Here is a 14,387-nt window from a genome sequence, read left to right on the forward strand (position 1 = left end):
TCAATCGTCCCTCGTATTCTCGCCTTTTTCGGCGTGGAATAGTGTGATTGGCGATTCATTTTGGCAGCGATGGCAGGAGGAGGGGCGGGAAGTAGGGTGTCTGAATCGGTGGGGGGGGGATTCCGATTTTGGAGTACCCTTTTTTTTGTCCATGTGGAGCGTGCCAAGGCCCTTTAGGCTTCGTGCCTCCGGGCGAAATAAATTCCATCCATCCAACTGGAGACCTTGGCATCGGCTGAAACCCATTTTCATAACCTTACCTAACGTTGAAGACCATGAACCCACCAAACCTCCGATTCTCTATTAAACATCAGAGCTAGAGCAACCAGCCATCGACAAAGTGCATGTAGCACATACAGTGGTCTTGTACCTTTCAATCACGGTTCTTCCCGTTTCTTTCGATTGGAACGGATTCACTTTTGGTGACAATGTCGTACGAGCTCTTCATGAGCGCTATTGTCGGCGACACCGATGCAGCAAAGGCCCGCGCGCTTCTAGGCGGCTTCACCGAAATGCGTGAGCGGCACCAGATCACCCGAGTCCAACATTACGAACTCCACGACACGGCCGCCAAGGGCCTTCCCACCATCAAGCAAATACAGAAGGAGCGCAGGCCGACCGCGCCTCAATGGCATGAGTTGCACCAAATCCTTGCCAAGCAGCCATTCATCTTGCAGATGCGCACCGACATCACAGACGAGGCCCAGAAGAAAGCTCCTAATGCCGCAGCCGGGTAGGTCCCCTGTCCAACGAAACGCTGGCTCCAGCTGTCGCTCACACACAAGCCGCGTGATGCGAACAGGGGAGAAGCGGCATCCAACGCCCCTGCCGGATCTGATTCCGGCCAGCCCTGCGCTCTCAGGTGGACCGATCTGCCTGATCCACAGAACCCGCAGTTCCCATTCATCACCCAACGCAGGGTTCTCGACATCGCCGACCAAGATGCGCAGACCATCCTTGCCGCCAACAAGTTCAGGTTCGTGTGACTGATTAGACCTGTCTTGCCGTTGTGGGTTGGTGTTAATCATTTGCTGCATCTTCAGGGCTACATCCAACATAATCGAGGAGTCGTACAGCTGGTGGCTGAATGGCGTCGAGTATTCCTTGACCCGGATGTTCCAACTCGCCTTGGATGCCGATCCTTCGGCGCAGGTTCCAGATCTGGCGTCACTCAAACCCTTTGCTCCGTTCTGGATCCTCATTGTTCGCGCCAAGATAGACTCGCTCCCGACCGCCTCAATGCCGACACGCATGAAACAAGCCCAGGCCCACTTGGCGCAAGCTCGGGACAGGTTGCTGGGCATTTTTGAATTCAAGGTTTTCGATCGCCGCTGCCACGATACACGAATCCAGGAAACAAGAACGGCTTAGGAGCCCGACCATTCCCACGACGTCGTCCAGCAGCGGACTGTCATTGAACACCTACGGGGTCTCCGAGATGACCTCCCCGACGATCCTAAGGACTTGACTACTGACAGTTCCGAGGACGACGGAGTTGAAGAGAACTCCGAAGCTAAGGACAAGACTAGTGTCAAGTGTCTTGGCGTGGAGGAGTGATGCCTTGTGTCTTGGCATTGGTTATCAGATCAAAGCGATCTGCGAGAAGTGCCACCAGCGAGGGTGCTCGGAGTATTCTCACCCGACCCACAGGGCTGAACACGCAGATTTCACCACCCCTTTACCTCGAGGTGTATCTCTTATAGGAACATGGAAACAAAGATCCCTGGGCATTCCTCTCAGATGATTCAGCCCTTATGTCCGTGACACAGCTTCGACCCACTCAGCTGTCAACTTCTCCAACCCGTGGCCTGGCCTGATCTTGGCGAAATGATCGACCACTTGCCGAGGCCCCTAGCGGTCCGGTCTTTTGACGTGATTGGCCTCCTCGCCTTCTACTTGTTTGCTGGGCCGCTGTGGGGTTTTGCTGCGCAGGAGGTCCGTGGGCTGTGTTTGAGGACTCGAATGTCTCATCCACATGTCGTCTGTGACAAGTCCACAAGTTATGAGACGGCACCCCGAGTCACAGTCAGGATACGCAGCTTGTTGTCGTATCCGGAAGAGCAAAGCGTTGATTTTCCTGCTAGACGATTTCGTTTTCGACATACATGCCAGTTTGCCATGGTCTACGGCGGGAAGCCCTCCCGAGGCTGCCGGACTTGCCGTGCACGCCGCATCAAGGTGAGTAGCAGTTGTCTTCTTCAAGAAATTTTTCTTCAAGAAGTCAACCACCATCTGATCCGCCTCGAATAGTGCGACGAGGGAAAGCCGACGTGCAAACGATGTGAGAAGTCGAAGAGGGAATGCGGCGGGTACCGGCCCGAGTTCGAGATTGTCCACCGTGATCAGACCGGCTCGACTCTGCGCCGCTTGCGCAAGACAGCCTCCGTCCACCAGCAGCAGTCAACGGACTCCCTCCAATTAGTTTTCGTCCGCGAGGAGCCACAGCCATGGCGCCGACAGAGCTTGAGCCCAACGCCCGGGTCGGCACTGGCCGTCCCCCTCGCTCACCGAGCATCATGCTACTTTGCCTCCAACTTCATCCTGCTGTCGGTGGGCGTGGCGCCGCACGGGTTCATGGAATATTTGCTCCCGTTAATGGACACAGAACCTTCGGGCAGCGCGCTCCGCCATGCCTTCAACGCCTGCGCCTTTGCGCTGCTGGGCAACCGCGCTAAGGCTGACGGCGTCAATCTTCCGCAGCTCTCGTTGAAAGAGCATACGCTGGCTCTGGCCCAGACGCACAAGGCCCTGGATCATTCCGCCATGGCCACCGCTGATTCTACGCTGGCGGCGGTTCTGTTGCTGTGTTTGTACGAGGTTCGTTTACCTCCTTTACCTCTCTAGCAAGCTGTGGGGGTCCCTGTGGGATCGAACCTGTGTTAACTCGCTTCCTCCCTCCCGAAGAGCATAACCGCTATAAGGGAGAGCAGAATGCTGGCATGGCGCTCACATATTGACGGGGCCATCAACATTGTCAAAGCACGAGGTCGCGACGAGATGTGTAAGACGAGGATGGGGAGTCTCCTTTTCTCAGCCGTGCGACATCATCTGGCAAGTCTTCCTCCTAGCTGGTCTCAGAGTGAGTCATTTGGGCGGGCCCATTCTGACAACATTGCAGATCTCTCGTGTGCTCTCGTCTGGTCTGCCACTGCCCTTCGGGGTCGACTGGTGGATGTCTGCGGGTGATACCTCGTCCGTCTTTGCAACCTGTCAGCGCTTCGCTCTAGAGTTTAGCGAACTCCGAGTGGAAGCGAACCATCTTCTGGCCAATGGTTTACGGTCATCAGAACTGTGCTTTCAGGCAAAACAGCTAGCACGGCGTGTGGAAATCCTGGGTGATGGCATTGCTAGCTGGCTCGCCTCAATCCCGGCGGACTTCCGCTTCCAACCGATCTGTTGGGTATCGGAACACGACATTGATGTTTCGAGACGGGATGGTGGCTATGGCGAGATGGATGTTTTCCCCGGCCGTGTCGACATCTACCCTGATTTCATCACCGCCATGGCCTGGAACATCGGGCGTGTCACTCGCCTCCTCCTTGCCTCGCTCAACATCCGGATAGCTGCCTGGCTTTGCGCCCCAGCGGACTACCGCATGACGGTCGAGTATGAGACCTCCAAGCGCGTTTGCCAGGACGTCATCCCTGACATCCTGGCTTCCGTGCCGTACCATCTTGGTTGGCGCATGAACGGCAAGACGCTTGGCACGCCAGGCCTGTCGGCATTCGCCTGTGGCGAGGAGGGCTCCTACAAAGCTCTGCCATCCCTCTTTTTGCTCTGGTCCCTCACCGTCATCAAAAACCACGACCTCTCGACCGAAGACCAGCGGACTTGGGCGAGGGGTCGTCTCAGGTTCATCGCTGAAGAAGTCGGGCTGAAATACGCCCACATCGTTAACGAGGTGAGCCCATCATTTAAGTCTGCAGTAGCTGGCGGTAGAGACTGACAACCTCTCGGGTCAACATCCGCTTTCCGTCCATGATGATTTACCAGGATGGCAGGGCGGCCCCCGTGGACCCCTTGCATCGGGGGGTGCCGGCATTCGCTCAGGCGCCAGCGGCTGTTCCACTCACGCCGGAAAGGCTCGCTTCTACGCATGTTCCACCAAGCGCGCCAATATCTAACCCCTGAGGTTCATGCTCGACCTTGGCGCCGAAGTCTCCATCCCAAGCAAGGAAGCTCTCGCCTCACTCAGAGCAGCCAGCATAACAGTCATTTCGACTGACTGCGTGGAGCTGAACGGAAAGCATACCGGCTGCCCGAGCTTTTGAAGACACATCACAGAGCACTATGCCAATTGAGAACCCGCCAGGCAGAGATGGTCCGGTCCATGGGAGTCTTTGAACGATTGCCAGGTATATCTCCTGCCATCATAGCCAGCATTGGTGACACAAGATTCATTTTTCAGAGCGACTAACAAACTTCAGGTTCGAAACACCGCCGACCCGCCTAGGCTGCGATTGGGCAAATCGGTTTCATACAACAAGGGAGCATGCATAGCCGGCTGAACTCATGTAACGTCAAGTTCCGGTATGCCTACGCCTGCGACGGTGAAAGGGCGGGCTTGGATTAACGTTCTCGGCGGTACATAAGAAGGGTCGCTGAGACTGGAAAGGTCTATCAGGGGTTCGCCAATGGGCTTAGAGCTGCGGCTCGCGCTATGGGATCAGGATGGACAGCCATACCTAGTGAAGCGTCTGCTCAAGATCTAGACCGCACTTATAATTAGCGCAATTCAATACTGAATAAGCTCTTATCGCCCAACTCTGGTCTCAAGGTTTGTTTTCCTGGCACGGCCAACCACATGGGCCTAGTCCCGAATAGTCATTGTGGTAACCAGTCCGTTTCTATGTATTGTACAATACGTTACGCTGGCCCTGGTCATGCCGTTGTGGGAACCTGGAACCACCTCACTCCTGGTGCGCGGCGGAAGCTCCTCCGTACTTGGAGATCAACTTCCGCATGATAGACATGGCACCGCTCCGATATCCACGGCCAAACAAGGCGTAATGGTTGAGGTGATGATACCTGTGACCTTCATCAGCAAAGCCTTACTCTCACACAAACAAGCATCAAGACAAAGAAAGACTTCAACTCACAGTTCGTACAAAGTTACGCGATCCTCCCACTCCTCCTTCGGCTCCGCCCTGGACACCAAACGCTCATACTCCCTCCAAAACCCGCTCCCAAACCCGCCAAACATGCGCATGATCCCCAACTCATACTCGGAGTGCCCGTACACACACGACGGGTCAAACACCACCTCCTCGACCCCCTCTTCATTCGCGATCCGCCCGCGCCCATGGTTTCCACTCCACAGATCCCCGTGCACCACCACGGGATAAACCCCTTTCAGATGCCCCTCCCCAAGCAATCGCGGCACCACGACAGAGGCGACTCTTTCCACGGCGTCGGCGAGCTCTTTGTCAGAGTTAGACTCGGGACCGTTCTTGCGGGTTCCCATGATTTCTCTCAGGATGGACCGCAACCGGTGCTCGGCGTAGAACTGGGACCAGGACGAGGTGAAGGTGTTGGACTGGATCGTGGCGCCGCAGCAGGTGGGCACGGGGAAGCCGAACTGGGGGGTTGAGAACCCTTCGTCATGGGGGATGGGGGCGGGCGTGGTGTGGAGTTTTGCGAGTTTGGCTGCGAGCGAGAGGCCCGTTCCTGTGCCGTCAGGAGGGGGGGAGGAGGTGAAGTCGAGGTAGTCGGTTACGAGGAAGTGTTTGTCGGGGGACGAGCGCAGGGGGCCGTGGGCGTGGGCGCGGGGGCAGAGGTGGAGGGACGGGTCGGCGGAGTGGAGGGCGTTGAGGGAGGTGTATTCGCCTAGGGGAAGGTGTTAGTTTGGGATCTAGTTGAGTGAAGGAGATGTTGAGGTTACATGCGTTAGATTGCATGGGAAAATCATCTCAATTATAGGTAGTCTTGTATAGTATAGGTAGCCTTGCGACACTGCTTACAAAAGGAAACTTTGGTGACGGAAACTGGAAGGAATTCACGAGTAAAGCAGTAAAGCAGGATGTTCCAAACGACAGAAGGGGAAGGGAGAAATGAGAAGTGATACTAATCAAGGAACGAAACAACGGGGAGAGTCAAGGGAGTTTTGGAGCAAATACCTACCTCGGAACATAATCTCGGCATCGGGACCAATACCCGTCTTGACGAAGAAGGAGAGGTCCTCGCTATTGTTCGTGGCGACTAACTTGTAGGTCGAGCAGAAGGACGAGCCGCCGATGGGAACCAGCTTGGAGCTGGTCGGTTCCAGGCCCAGAGCCTCAAGGATCGCTGGGTCCACGTTCGGCGCCATATGGTGGTGAGTTGAGCGCAGATGACGCTAGGAATGGAGTCGATGGACGGCAACTTGGAACATTGAGTGACGTCAATGGTCACTTCTAATTGAAGAACGAAACACAAGCGCGTCAGCTACGGGAATATTTGGAACTCAGTCTTGTTGTCCTCATGGAATTATTCCAGTTGCAATGGATTCAAGTGTGGTGAACGGACTTGGGAGACCAGAGTCGAGGTGAACGAAGAGGGTCAGAACGGGGTTTGAAGTGGGGGAGATTGTTTGTTGTACCCATACTACAGTCGGGAGCAGCCGAGTGCCCGAGTCCCTAAAAATAGTGCGTGACGCGACCTTTGATTCAACACAAACCTACTTGCGAACCTGAACTAAGCAACAATCCGTCTCTACTCCGCTTTCGACTTCTCTTACCTTATGCACTTGAGCTTCGCCATCGGTCAAAGTCTCAATCCTTGCTCATGGCAAGTCGAGCAAAGCCAACCTCACTTCTGCGTTTAACAAAGCCGACCTTGCTTCTATATTAAATAAAGCTAGCCTGTCCCCTGCTCGAAGTGATCAAGATCATGCCGCAGCCGGTAGGCCGCCGCCTTCTCCTCCTCCGCCGCCAGGGACCCCACCGGTCCTCAAGATACACAACCAAAAGACACACGAGACAGCTCACCCAAATAAGCGGTGCCCGACGATAAGCCTGAGCCATGGCCCCCTGTTCCACCAGACGTTGATAGCAGCACGATTAAAGTCGAGAAGCCCAACCTAGTAATTACTTGGAACAGCATGTTCTACCGAGTCAAAGGATGCCCCTCTATAGTTTACAAACTCCGAGCCTCGCCTTGAAAATACGAACTCCAGGAGGCGGCCGGCGATTGCGCCGTCCCAGTCAGGGGCAGAGTGCTGCTCAAGGCATTCGACGGCGAGATCATATGCATGTGCTTCCTGATGGATCTCGCAACTCCGTCAATCCCTCCGACGGGCCGGGCCGGGCTGGACCCGCCTCCGGCCCTGGGCCTGGTCCTGCCGCCATCTCGACGCTGTGACATGGTGCACCAGATGATTCGGCTCGTGCAGCGCTTGCATGCCAACAAACGCATCATGCACGGCAACCTGAAGCTGGAGAACATGGTGCTTCTCGACGACCACGACCACGACCAAGGCCAAGGCCAACAACTCTGGCTTTGCGATTTCGCCAAGGGGCGGTTTCTGACAGAGAGGACGAGGGCCTCTGGAAGTTGGGGCAATCGACCTGGCATTACGCGTCGCCCGATAGGCTCCGGGGGTGGGGGGGGGCGGAGCTGATGGGGATGGACCCGCCACCTCGTACCATCGAGAATGACTTGTAATGCCTCGGGCTGAGTATCTGGCACTTGTATACTGGCAAGGTGCCAGACGGGGAGTTCGCTGGCAATGACGAGGGTCTGAAGGAGAGGCAACGGAGGGGTGTGACGATTGACGTGGACGAGGTGGATGACCCGGAGGCTCGTGAGATCATTAGGGGTCATCTTCGCAGGGGAGGAGCTCGGGTTTAGCGCCTAGTGTCTTTTTCATTCTGTCTCGAGCTATCTAAAGTTTGGCATGGGAAATCAGTGGAGTGATGGAGGTTAAACTCAAGTGACTCAAGAAATTGAAGCTGATTACTTGATTATGTTGCCATTCTTCTCAGGAGGGTTCAAGTATCCCAGCTTCTATGATCCACCCTTGAAGCCAGACACCTGGTTTCTATCTTCTGGGACCCAGACCGTCGAGCGCAGTGTCTTCAAAACGCATGTCATTGGCTCTGTCTGCGTGTGCTAGTCAATGTAATCATAGGTCGGTCCAGATGATGCGGTCGGTGTAGTCCCACAAGATGTTGGGCGAGTCCTTGACGGGGATAATGTAGGCAACCCGGATGCACGACACGAGGATCCAACAGTGGCGAAGCTGAACAGGGCCACGGCGTTGAGCTTGGCCTAGCGCGACAGACTGAGGCGGGCCAGCCCGGAATGGGCAAGGATCATGATGACCGACTCCTGGAGGATGTTGAGCACCGCGCCAGCGAAGACGAAGGCGTTGCCGTTGATGCAATCTAACGGCACCGCGTACCCCAGCCGCCAGTCTCCCAAGTGGCTTCGAAGGGTATGCATTGGAAAGATTTGTACACCGAGTAAAAACGACGTTGACCTCGATGATGAAGGCGAGCACGCCGTAGATGACGGCGCGGACAGTTGGCGCGGACGGTCCGCTCGGAGAAGAGGCGGAGGCACAAGATCAGGATCGATATCTTGGCCAGGGTGAGGGTGATGATGTAGAGGATTTCGATCGTGTAAAGCAACTATCGGCGTCGTCAGTGCTTTACAGAACTGTGGTGTGATGCTTGCAGACTTGCTTACTTACAAACCGAGTAGCAGATCGTCCCCGCTCACATGCCAGACGTCGACACCTATACCAAATGATGTTAGACATACAATGGGCAAAGGGACCAGTGTTGATGCCGAGGGCGGAGAACAGCGGGTGATCGAGTGGTGGTTTGACTTGAGGAAGAGAGGCAAGAAAAAGCTATCTTGAAGTCGGGTCTCCTGGTCAGTTACATTCACATTCTGAGCCCTGTAGCGCCCGAATTTTGGTGTATGATGCTTGACTACTGGGTGAGCTATGGCCTGTCGTCATGCCTTGCCACTTTAGGCGGCTGATATCGGAGGAGTGACATCCTGAAAGACATGGGCTTTGGTTGGGCAGAGGGCAGACTTCAGAGGGTTTGCATTTCTCTTGAGTTTCTGTCCCCATCGACATTCACAGTGCTTAACGGGAATTGTGAGTGAAATATGCTCCAAGTTGAAGCAAGAATGTTCTTTCAACCAATTGCTGCCCGTTCATCCATGCCCAGGTGGTTAGTAAAGACGAAAGACAAGAAGTACACTTGAGTAACCAAGAAAGAGCTCCAGCTTGGGAAGCAAGGTTTGATCTTGACTTTCAGCAACTAATACAGAGAGGGGAGTATTGCGGATCTTCTCGACATCAACCAGACCACAACCCTTACATGTAAACAAATTGGAAAATCTAGATTTTGTTGACTCCAGATCCTCAACAGTCGCAGTCAAGTTGCCACCCTTTCCCCCAAACCAAACCCCAAACTCAAGATAACACAAATCACTACACTCGGCACGGAAAACAGGCTGCGCTGCCGCCCATGCTCGACGCCCTTTCCATCAAAACATCCACATCCACATCAACCATCTTGTCGCCCACCCCAAGCTACCTCGCCGTCGCCACATGGAGTGGCAATCACGAAACTACCCTACCCACAGCCTCAAGGAGACCGTGGGCACGAATGAGGAGGCTTGGAACCCAGGAATGTCTCAGAGGACAATTGACAAAAGGGGACGAAGCCAAAGTCCACCAAGTGCAATATTGCCCTAGAGGAGGCCTGACGTGGCTGGGGAGGGTCATGCAGCTCAGAACCAACAACCCGACGGAGCTTCCGGCCCCCAATGTCCCTTTGCCAACGTACAATGCGGTATAGCAAAGCCAATCACACCTTGTCGGGCTGTATGACTGATCACGGAGCGGGAAACCAAGGGACCCTCGACTCCCTTAGGCAGCAGTCGACGGGTCGACACAGTCCACCACGGTGCCGTTCCTTAGCGCCGATGCCACCACGCGCCTGTTCTAGAACATTATAACCATTGACAACGGGCCCCACCAAATTCATCAAGAACGGCCCCAACGAGATATCGAGAACAGCCTTGATCAGCCGGTGAGAACTTTGCTTCTGCCCGGGCACCTTGAATGTTATGAACTGGAACTTAGTTTCGCGGTGACGACCTTCCCGTTTCAGGTATCCTGCACACTTACCTACCTGATAAACAGGTTGCTACGCCGTTTTCCAGCGCACATCTTTGATAAGGAGACTCTATGCTCATAACTCCCACCAAACCGCCCCCATGCCAGGGAATGAATTTGGTATAACTTGCCAATGAGGGTGTCTGGGCTGTATCCTTCACAAGAGCATTGGACCTGAAAGCTCGAGAAGACTGGATAAGCCCCCAACACGTCCTAAGTCTTCCAAAGGATCACCTCCGCAGTGTCCAGTCGGAGTTGGCCCGGCTTGCATCCAGCTCCGTAGAGTTGGTGAACCCAAAGCCGAGTTCAAGACATTTGATATTATCAGGGAGAGCAACAATTGGGGTTGGGTAGGGGACTAGGTATATGAACTCTCCAACACCTCGCTCCCTCCTGACTTTGGACCACAAAATCCCTCCAGCATCTCCAACATCTTCAAAAAGATCCAGCGGTTCTCGAAGCTGAAGTCTACCCAAGCAACACGTGCCCCGACCAAAGTTCAATCGACTTAGGGGCCTATGACTCTCTCTAACTGCCCAGCTAGATACCTTACCTTACCTCACAACTCCTAAGATGCGCCTCCTAACCATCGCCGTCCTATCCTCCTCGCTCGCCACCCTCGCAACAGCGGAATGATTCGAAGTCAAAGTTATCACCTTCCGCCCCAAGGGCTTCTGCACCAGCTCCGGGTACTGGCACACCGACTTCGGCGTCTACGGGTCGATCGAGGCCAACGAGGGCTGCCGGGACAACAACAAGGTGCCGAGCATGAACTGGCTGTACATGGACTGGGGCAACAAGAGTGGCCATCTCTGCTTCGACAACTAGCCCAGGCGCTGCATCAGGAAGTTATCCAAGTGGGCAGGAGGCGAGTATGTCATGTCTAGGTGGGACGAGGTTGCTTGCACGTGGTGATGGATAAGTTGGGACGGGATCGGAGGGTTCAAAGCGGAAAAGCATGGATGGATGGATGATGGATGGAGTTCAGTTCCAATTTTGCCTGGCGGCACTGGGCCTTTTTGGGACTACTGCCCATGGCACCTTAGCTTATCTTCATGCCATCCGCTCGCGACTTTCTCCAGGTACAGAGTATGGCAGAGTGAAAATGGGTGGGTTTTGATTGGAGTGTGGTTTAGGCGGGCATCTGAGGGTGATTCTGCATCTCCCTTCATAAGGAGGTTGAAGGTGTCCTCCTCGGATTCGACCAACGCTGTTTTGAAGTCATTGAAAATGTCACGTAATCAAGAGATGCCTAACTATACAGTGCTTTGGATGGAGTCTTTGATAGAGCCAACCCTTCAGCCCCAAGAGTCGATGCAATACCTGGAACCGAAGCCCGAGTTCCACAACTTCTTGGTTCTCTCGAATCTAAGATTTGATGCTGAGAGAGGGACGAGTTCGGGGTTTGACTTCTTTCATTGTGTATTGGGTGTGTTGAGAGCAGCAGCAGGCCTTGGTGTGAGCAAGCCGGATGAGAGAGTGTGAGCACGCCTCGTCTGATTGTCAGAATGGTATCTCCTCGACTGACTGACTACTGGTGTCGCCGGCTCCTATCCGCTTCGATTCACCGGCCTGAACTTGTTGCCGTACCCTGACACCAAAAGCACAAACGCTCCTCCATGCAAACTCCCATGGTACGTTGTGAACTTTGCACAGCCCTCACATGATACAGTTAAGCAGCCATTCTACTCCTCCCCACTGCCCCCTTCTTCCCCTTCGCTAACCTCCACCTCCTCATCCACGTCGCCGTCTCCGTCCCCATCGTTTCCCCCGGCGTCTTGCTCCGGTGGCAGGCTCGCCGGCATCTCTTGCCCTTGAGCAAAAAAGATGCGGGCGGCATGGTCGTAGTCATTCTCTATTGTGTACTCGTTGTCTGTGAGAGAAAGGCATGGTCAGTCGAACTGTTCTTGACAAGAGTAAAAACCGACAAAAAGCTTACACCTGGGCACGATAAAGATCCCACCCTTGCTGATGCGGAAACTCGTCTCCTGAACGGTTACCAGCACCCGGCCAACGTGGACAAAAAAAATCATGAAAACCTTGCGCGAGTTCTTGAGCCGCTTGATGGCCCCCGGCGGTAAATCAACCACGCCCGCGCCAATGAACCCTTCGCTAAACACCTTGGCGTACCGGAACTCGCCGCCCACCACCTCGGTCGTCTTGATGGCCGCCCCGCTGATGGCCAGCTGCTTGTCCATGACGCTGACGAGGTCGTTGGGCGCCGGCGGGCTGAACTCGTACTCGGGCTGCCAGACGACCACCTCGCCCGTGACAGTTCCCGGGTCAAGCTCCCACACCTCAGCAGGGCCATCATCCTCGTCCTCATCATATACTTGGGAACTCCTCCTCCTCTTACCACGCTTCCCAAGCCCCCCTTGCTTAGCGCCACCCCTGCGCGAAGACTTGGGCCTGACCTCCGGCTCGGGCTCGTCAACCCTTACCACCTCCTTGACACTAGGCAGAACAAACTTCTTCGGCTTGTGAGTCCGTCCGCCCGCAAACGCGTCCTCTGCCTCGTCCTTCTCGAACTCGACACGCTCGTTGCGCCAGTAGGCGAGCGGCTTGAACGAGGTGCGCCCCGACCGGGTGCGGAGCATGGACGAGGATGGGTCACCGGGGACCTCGGTGCGCCGGTTGATGAGCAGGCCTCGGGATTTGGGGAGGGGCGGCCGGCGAGCGATGGCCACCTGGGAGACGTCGCCCGGGTCGGCGACGGAGGATCTGCGCTTTCGGCCTTTGCCTTTGTCGGCAGCGGGTTTCGTGGTGGCTGGTGGTTCGGGCGTCTCTTTGTTCGAGGTCGATGAAGTGGCGGGCTTCTTAGGCGGCGCCGGTTTCCTGCTGGTGGTGGAGGTGGTCGCGGGCGAGGTACGCTGGCGCTTGGGTTGGGGTTCGGGTGAGCGCTCTTGGGCTGCTGCAACCTCTTCCCCGTCTAGCAAACGCCGTTTTTTAGAAGCGCGAGCGGAAGGTTGTGGTGCTGCGGATGCGGTGTTGGCGGCCTTTAGTGGCCGTCCGCGTCTTCCAGGAGCATGCTTTGATGGCCTAGCCGTCGGCTCTTCCTCCTCTTGGCTCTCTGCTTCTCCGTGCTCATCGTCTTGATGGTCGTCCTCCTCCTGCTCCTCGACGACGGGCTTGGGCTTCCTTTGCGCTTTCATCGGCTTGCTTGCTGCGGCCTCCTTCTGCTTTGGTGGCCGGCCGGGTTTCTTCCGAGCGGCGGGGCCCGGTGGGTCATCGTCTTCCAGCATTGAAATCTGTTCCTCCTCGCCTTCGCTTTGCGCCGGCTCCGCCTCTGGCGCTGGAAGGTCGTAGTCGTTGTCGCCGTCTACTAGAATGGCCATGGATTCCTCGACAAAGTCATTAACCTCGTCATCGTCCCTTCCATGTTCGCTAGCTTCTTCCTCATCGTCATCATACGGTAGGGGCTGCAAGCGGCGGCCATTAGCCACGGGCTGCGATAGTGAGTGTGGACCTCCGTTTGCGACACTCTGGAAGTTCAGTCGGCGTTTGGCTGCGGCTTGATCGCCTGTAGGCTGACTGCTGGACCTGGAACTGTCATCTCTAACGATGGCACCGCGGGCTGGGGACGATGAGTTGCGCGCGATAAGTCGGTTTCGTTGAGCAGGAGAATTGAGCAGTTTCTTTGCTGGCGAGCGAACGCGCGACGGTACGGGTAACCTACTCCCATGACCGTTAATAAACGTTTCCGGCCCGAGCCCAGATCCTGCGGCCAATGTTAGAGCTTTGCGATGCCCGCTATTTGCCTTGATGTGCGCGAAAGGCCATACCTGTAGTGAGGTCCATGTCCTCCTCGCCGCTTCCGTAATCGTCCGAAGCTTCGGCCTGGTCTTCCTCGTGGTCGGACTTGGCTGGGGAGGAGAAGAGGTTCTCGATGGGTTCCATGCCATGCTCGTCGCGTATGCCCGAGTCGGGGACTGTTACACCCGTTTTCCTCCCTACCACGCCGAGCTCGTAGATATGTTCGCCTTGCGGCGCGAGGGTGCGACGCGCCAATGACGGTCGAGGCGCCATCTCGCCGGTATTGGTACGCGGTGAGAATCGAATTGCGACGAGACGTGTAATCGACGGCAATCCACGGATCTTTGGGAATGGAAGCTGGGCTGACGATATCCGCACAAATGGGGCTGGGCGGTGTTCGCGAAATGCACGCCGTTGTTGTTTACTTGCAGCCAAGGGTGACGAGGACTGGACGTGTTGTGTCTTTGGCAGCGTTTTACTGCTTTGGACTTTGTTCGGCGCTACACAATGGCTGCCC

General features: G+C 55.6%; 5 protein-coding genes across 5 annotated transcripts; 3 read left to right on the plus strand and 2 right to left on the minus strand.

The window, feature by feature from the left end:
- Positions 1 to 428: 428 nt before the first annotated feature.
- Positions 429 to 1,371, plus strand: N657DRAFT_575335 (uncharacterized protein; the record flags this gene model as incomplete). The annotated part of the gene is made up of 3 exons (XM_062789098.1): positions 429 to 733; positions 803 to 976; positions 1,044 to 1,371. 3 exons carry the CDS (start codon positions 429 to 431, stop codon positions 1,369 to 1,371), a joined length of 807 nt encoding a protein of 268 aa, XP_062646283.1.
- A 747-nt stretch (positions 1,372 to 2,118) lies between these two features.
- N657DRAFT_719352 (uncharacterized protein) lies at positions 2,119 to 4,594 on the plus strand (the record flags this gene model as incomplete). Its single annotated transcript, XM_062797505.1, has 5 exons — positions 2,119 to 2,178; positions 2,251 to 2,817; positions 2,905 to 3,055; positions 3,081 to 3,901; positions 3,940 to 4,594. 5 exons carry the CDS (start codon positions 2,119 to 2,121, stop codon positions 4,129 to 4,131), a joined length of 1,791 nt encoding a protein of 596 aa, XP_062646284.1. The 3' UTR covers positions 4,132 to 4,594.
- A 281-nt stretch (positions 4,595 to 4,875) lies between these two features.
- Positions 4,876 to 6,571, minus strand: N657DRAFT_646224 (Ketosamine-3-kinase). Its single transcript, XM_062793080.1, has 3 exons — positions 6,121 to 6,571; positions 5,100 to 5,826; positions 4,876 to 5,028 (listed from the first exon to the last, which is right to left on the minus strand). The coding sequence occupies exons 1-3, from the start codon at positions 6,305 to 6,307 to the stop codon at positions 4,911 to 4,913; spliced, it is 1,032 nt and encodes a 343-aa protein (XP_062646285.1). The 5' UTR covers positions 6,308 to 6,571; the 3' UTR covers positions 4,876 to 4,910.
- An 84-nt stretch (positions 6,572 to 6,655) lies between these two features.
- Positions 6,656 to 11,368, plus strand: N657DRAFT_691036 (uncharacterized protein). Its single transcript, XM_062797081.1, has 4 exons — positions 6,656 to 6,879; positions 7,154 to 7,529; positions 7,688 to 7,780; positions 10,767 to 11,368. The coding sequence occupies exons 1-4, from the start codon at positions 6,868 to 6,870 to the stop codon at positions 10,943 to 10,945; spliced, it is 660 nt and encodes a 219-aa protein (XP_062646286.1). The 5' UTR covers positions 6,656 to 6,867; the 3' UTR covers positions 10,946 to 11,368.
- Positions 11,369 to 11,634: 266 nt separating this feature from the next.
- On the minus strand, positions 11,635 to 14,316 carry N657DRAFT_620335 (uncharacterized protein). Its single transcript, XM_062790585.1, has 3 exons — positions 13,900 to 14,316; positions 12,057 to 13,835; positions 11,635 to 11,990 (listed from the first exon to the last, which is right to left on the minus strand). Exons 1-3 carry the CDS (start codon positions 14,141 to 14,143, stop codon positions 11,803 to 11,805), a joined length of 2,211 nt encoding a protein of 736 aa, XP_062646287.1. The 5' UTR covers positions 14,144 to 14,316; the 3' UTR covers positions 11,635 to 11,802.
- Positions 14,317 to 14,387: the final 71 nt, after the last annotated feature.

This window comes from Parathielavia appendiculata, assembly GCF_033297405.1.
Source record: "Parathielavia appendiculata strain CBS 731.68 unplaced genomic scaffold N657scaffold_8, whole genome shotgun sequence".
NCBI classification, from domain to species: domain Eukaryota; kingdom Fungi; phylum Ascomycota; class Sordariomycetes; order Sordariales; family Chaetomiaceae; genus Parathielavia; species Parathielavia appendiculata.

Coding starts and splice junctions, on each gene's coding strand:
- N657DRAFT_646224 (XM_062793080.1), bottom strand. CDS start 6,307: ATGGCGCCGAACGTGGACCCAGCGATCCTTGAGGCTCTGGGCCTGGAA. Junction 5,827..6,120: donor TGCCGAGATTATGTTCCGAG/GTAGGTATTTGC, acceptor ACCTTCCCCTAG/GCGAATACACCTCCCTCAAC. Junction 5,029..5,099: donor CGCGTAACTTTGTACGAACT/GTGAGTTGAAGT, acceptor TGAAGGTCACAG/GTATCATCACCTCAACCATT.
- N657DRAFT_691036 (XM_062797081.1), top strand. Junction 7,530..7,687: donor GAGGACGAGGGCCTCTGGAA/GTTGGGGCAATC, acceptor GCAAGGTGCCAG/ACGGGGAGTTCGCTGGCAAT. Junction 7,781..10,766: donor GGTGGATGACCCGGAGGCTC/GTGAGATCATTA, acceptor TCGAAGTCAAAG/TTATCACCTTCCGCCCCAAG.
- N657DRAFT_620335 (XM_062790585.1), bottom strand. CDS start 14,143: ATGGCGCCTCGACCGTCATTGGCGCGTCGCACCCTCGCGCCGCAAGGC. Junction 13,836..13,899: donor GGACATGGACCTCACTACAG/GTATGGCCTTTC, acceptor CATTGGCCGCAG/GATCTGGGCTCGGGCCGGAA. Junction 11,991..12,056: donor GATCTTTATCGTGCCCAGGT/GTAAGCTTTTTG, acceptor TTTCTCTCACAG/ACAACGAGTACACAATAGAG.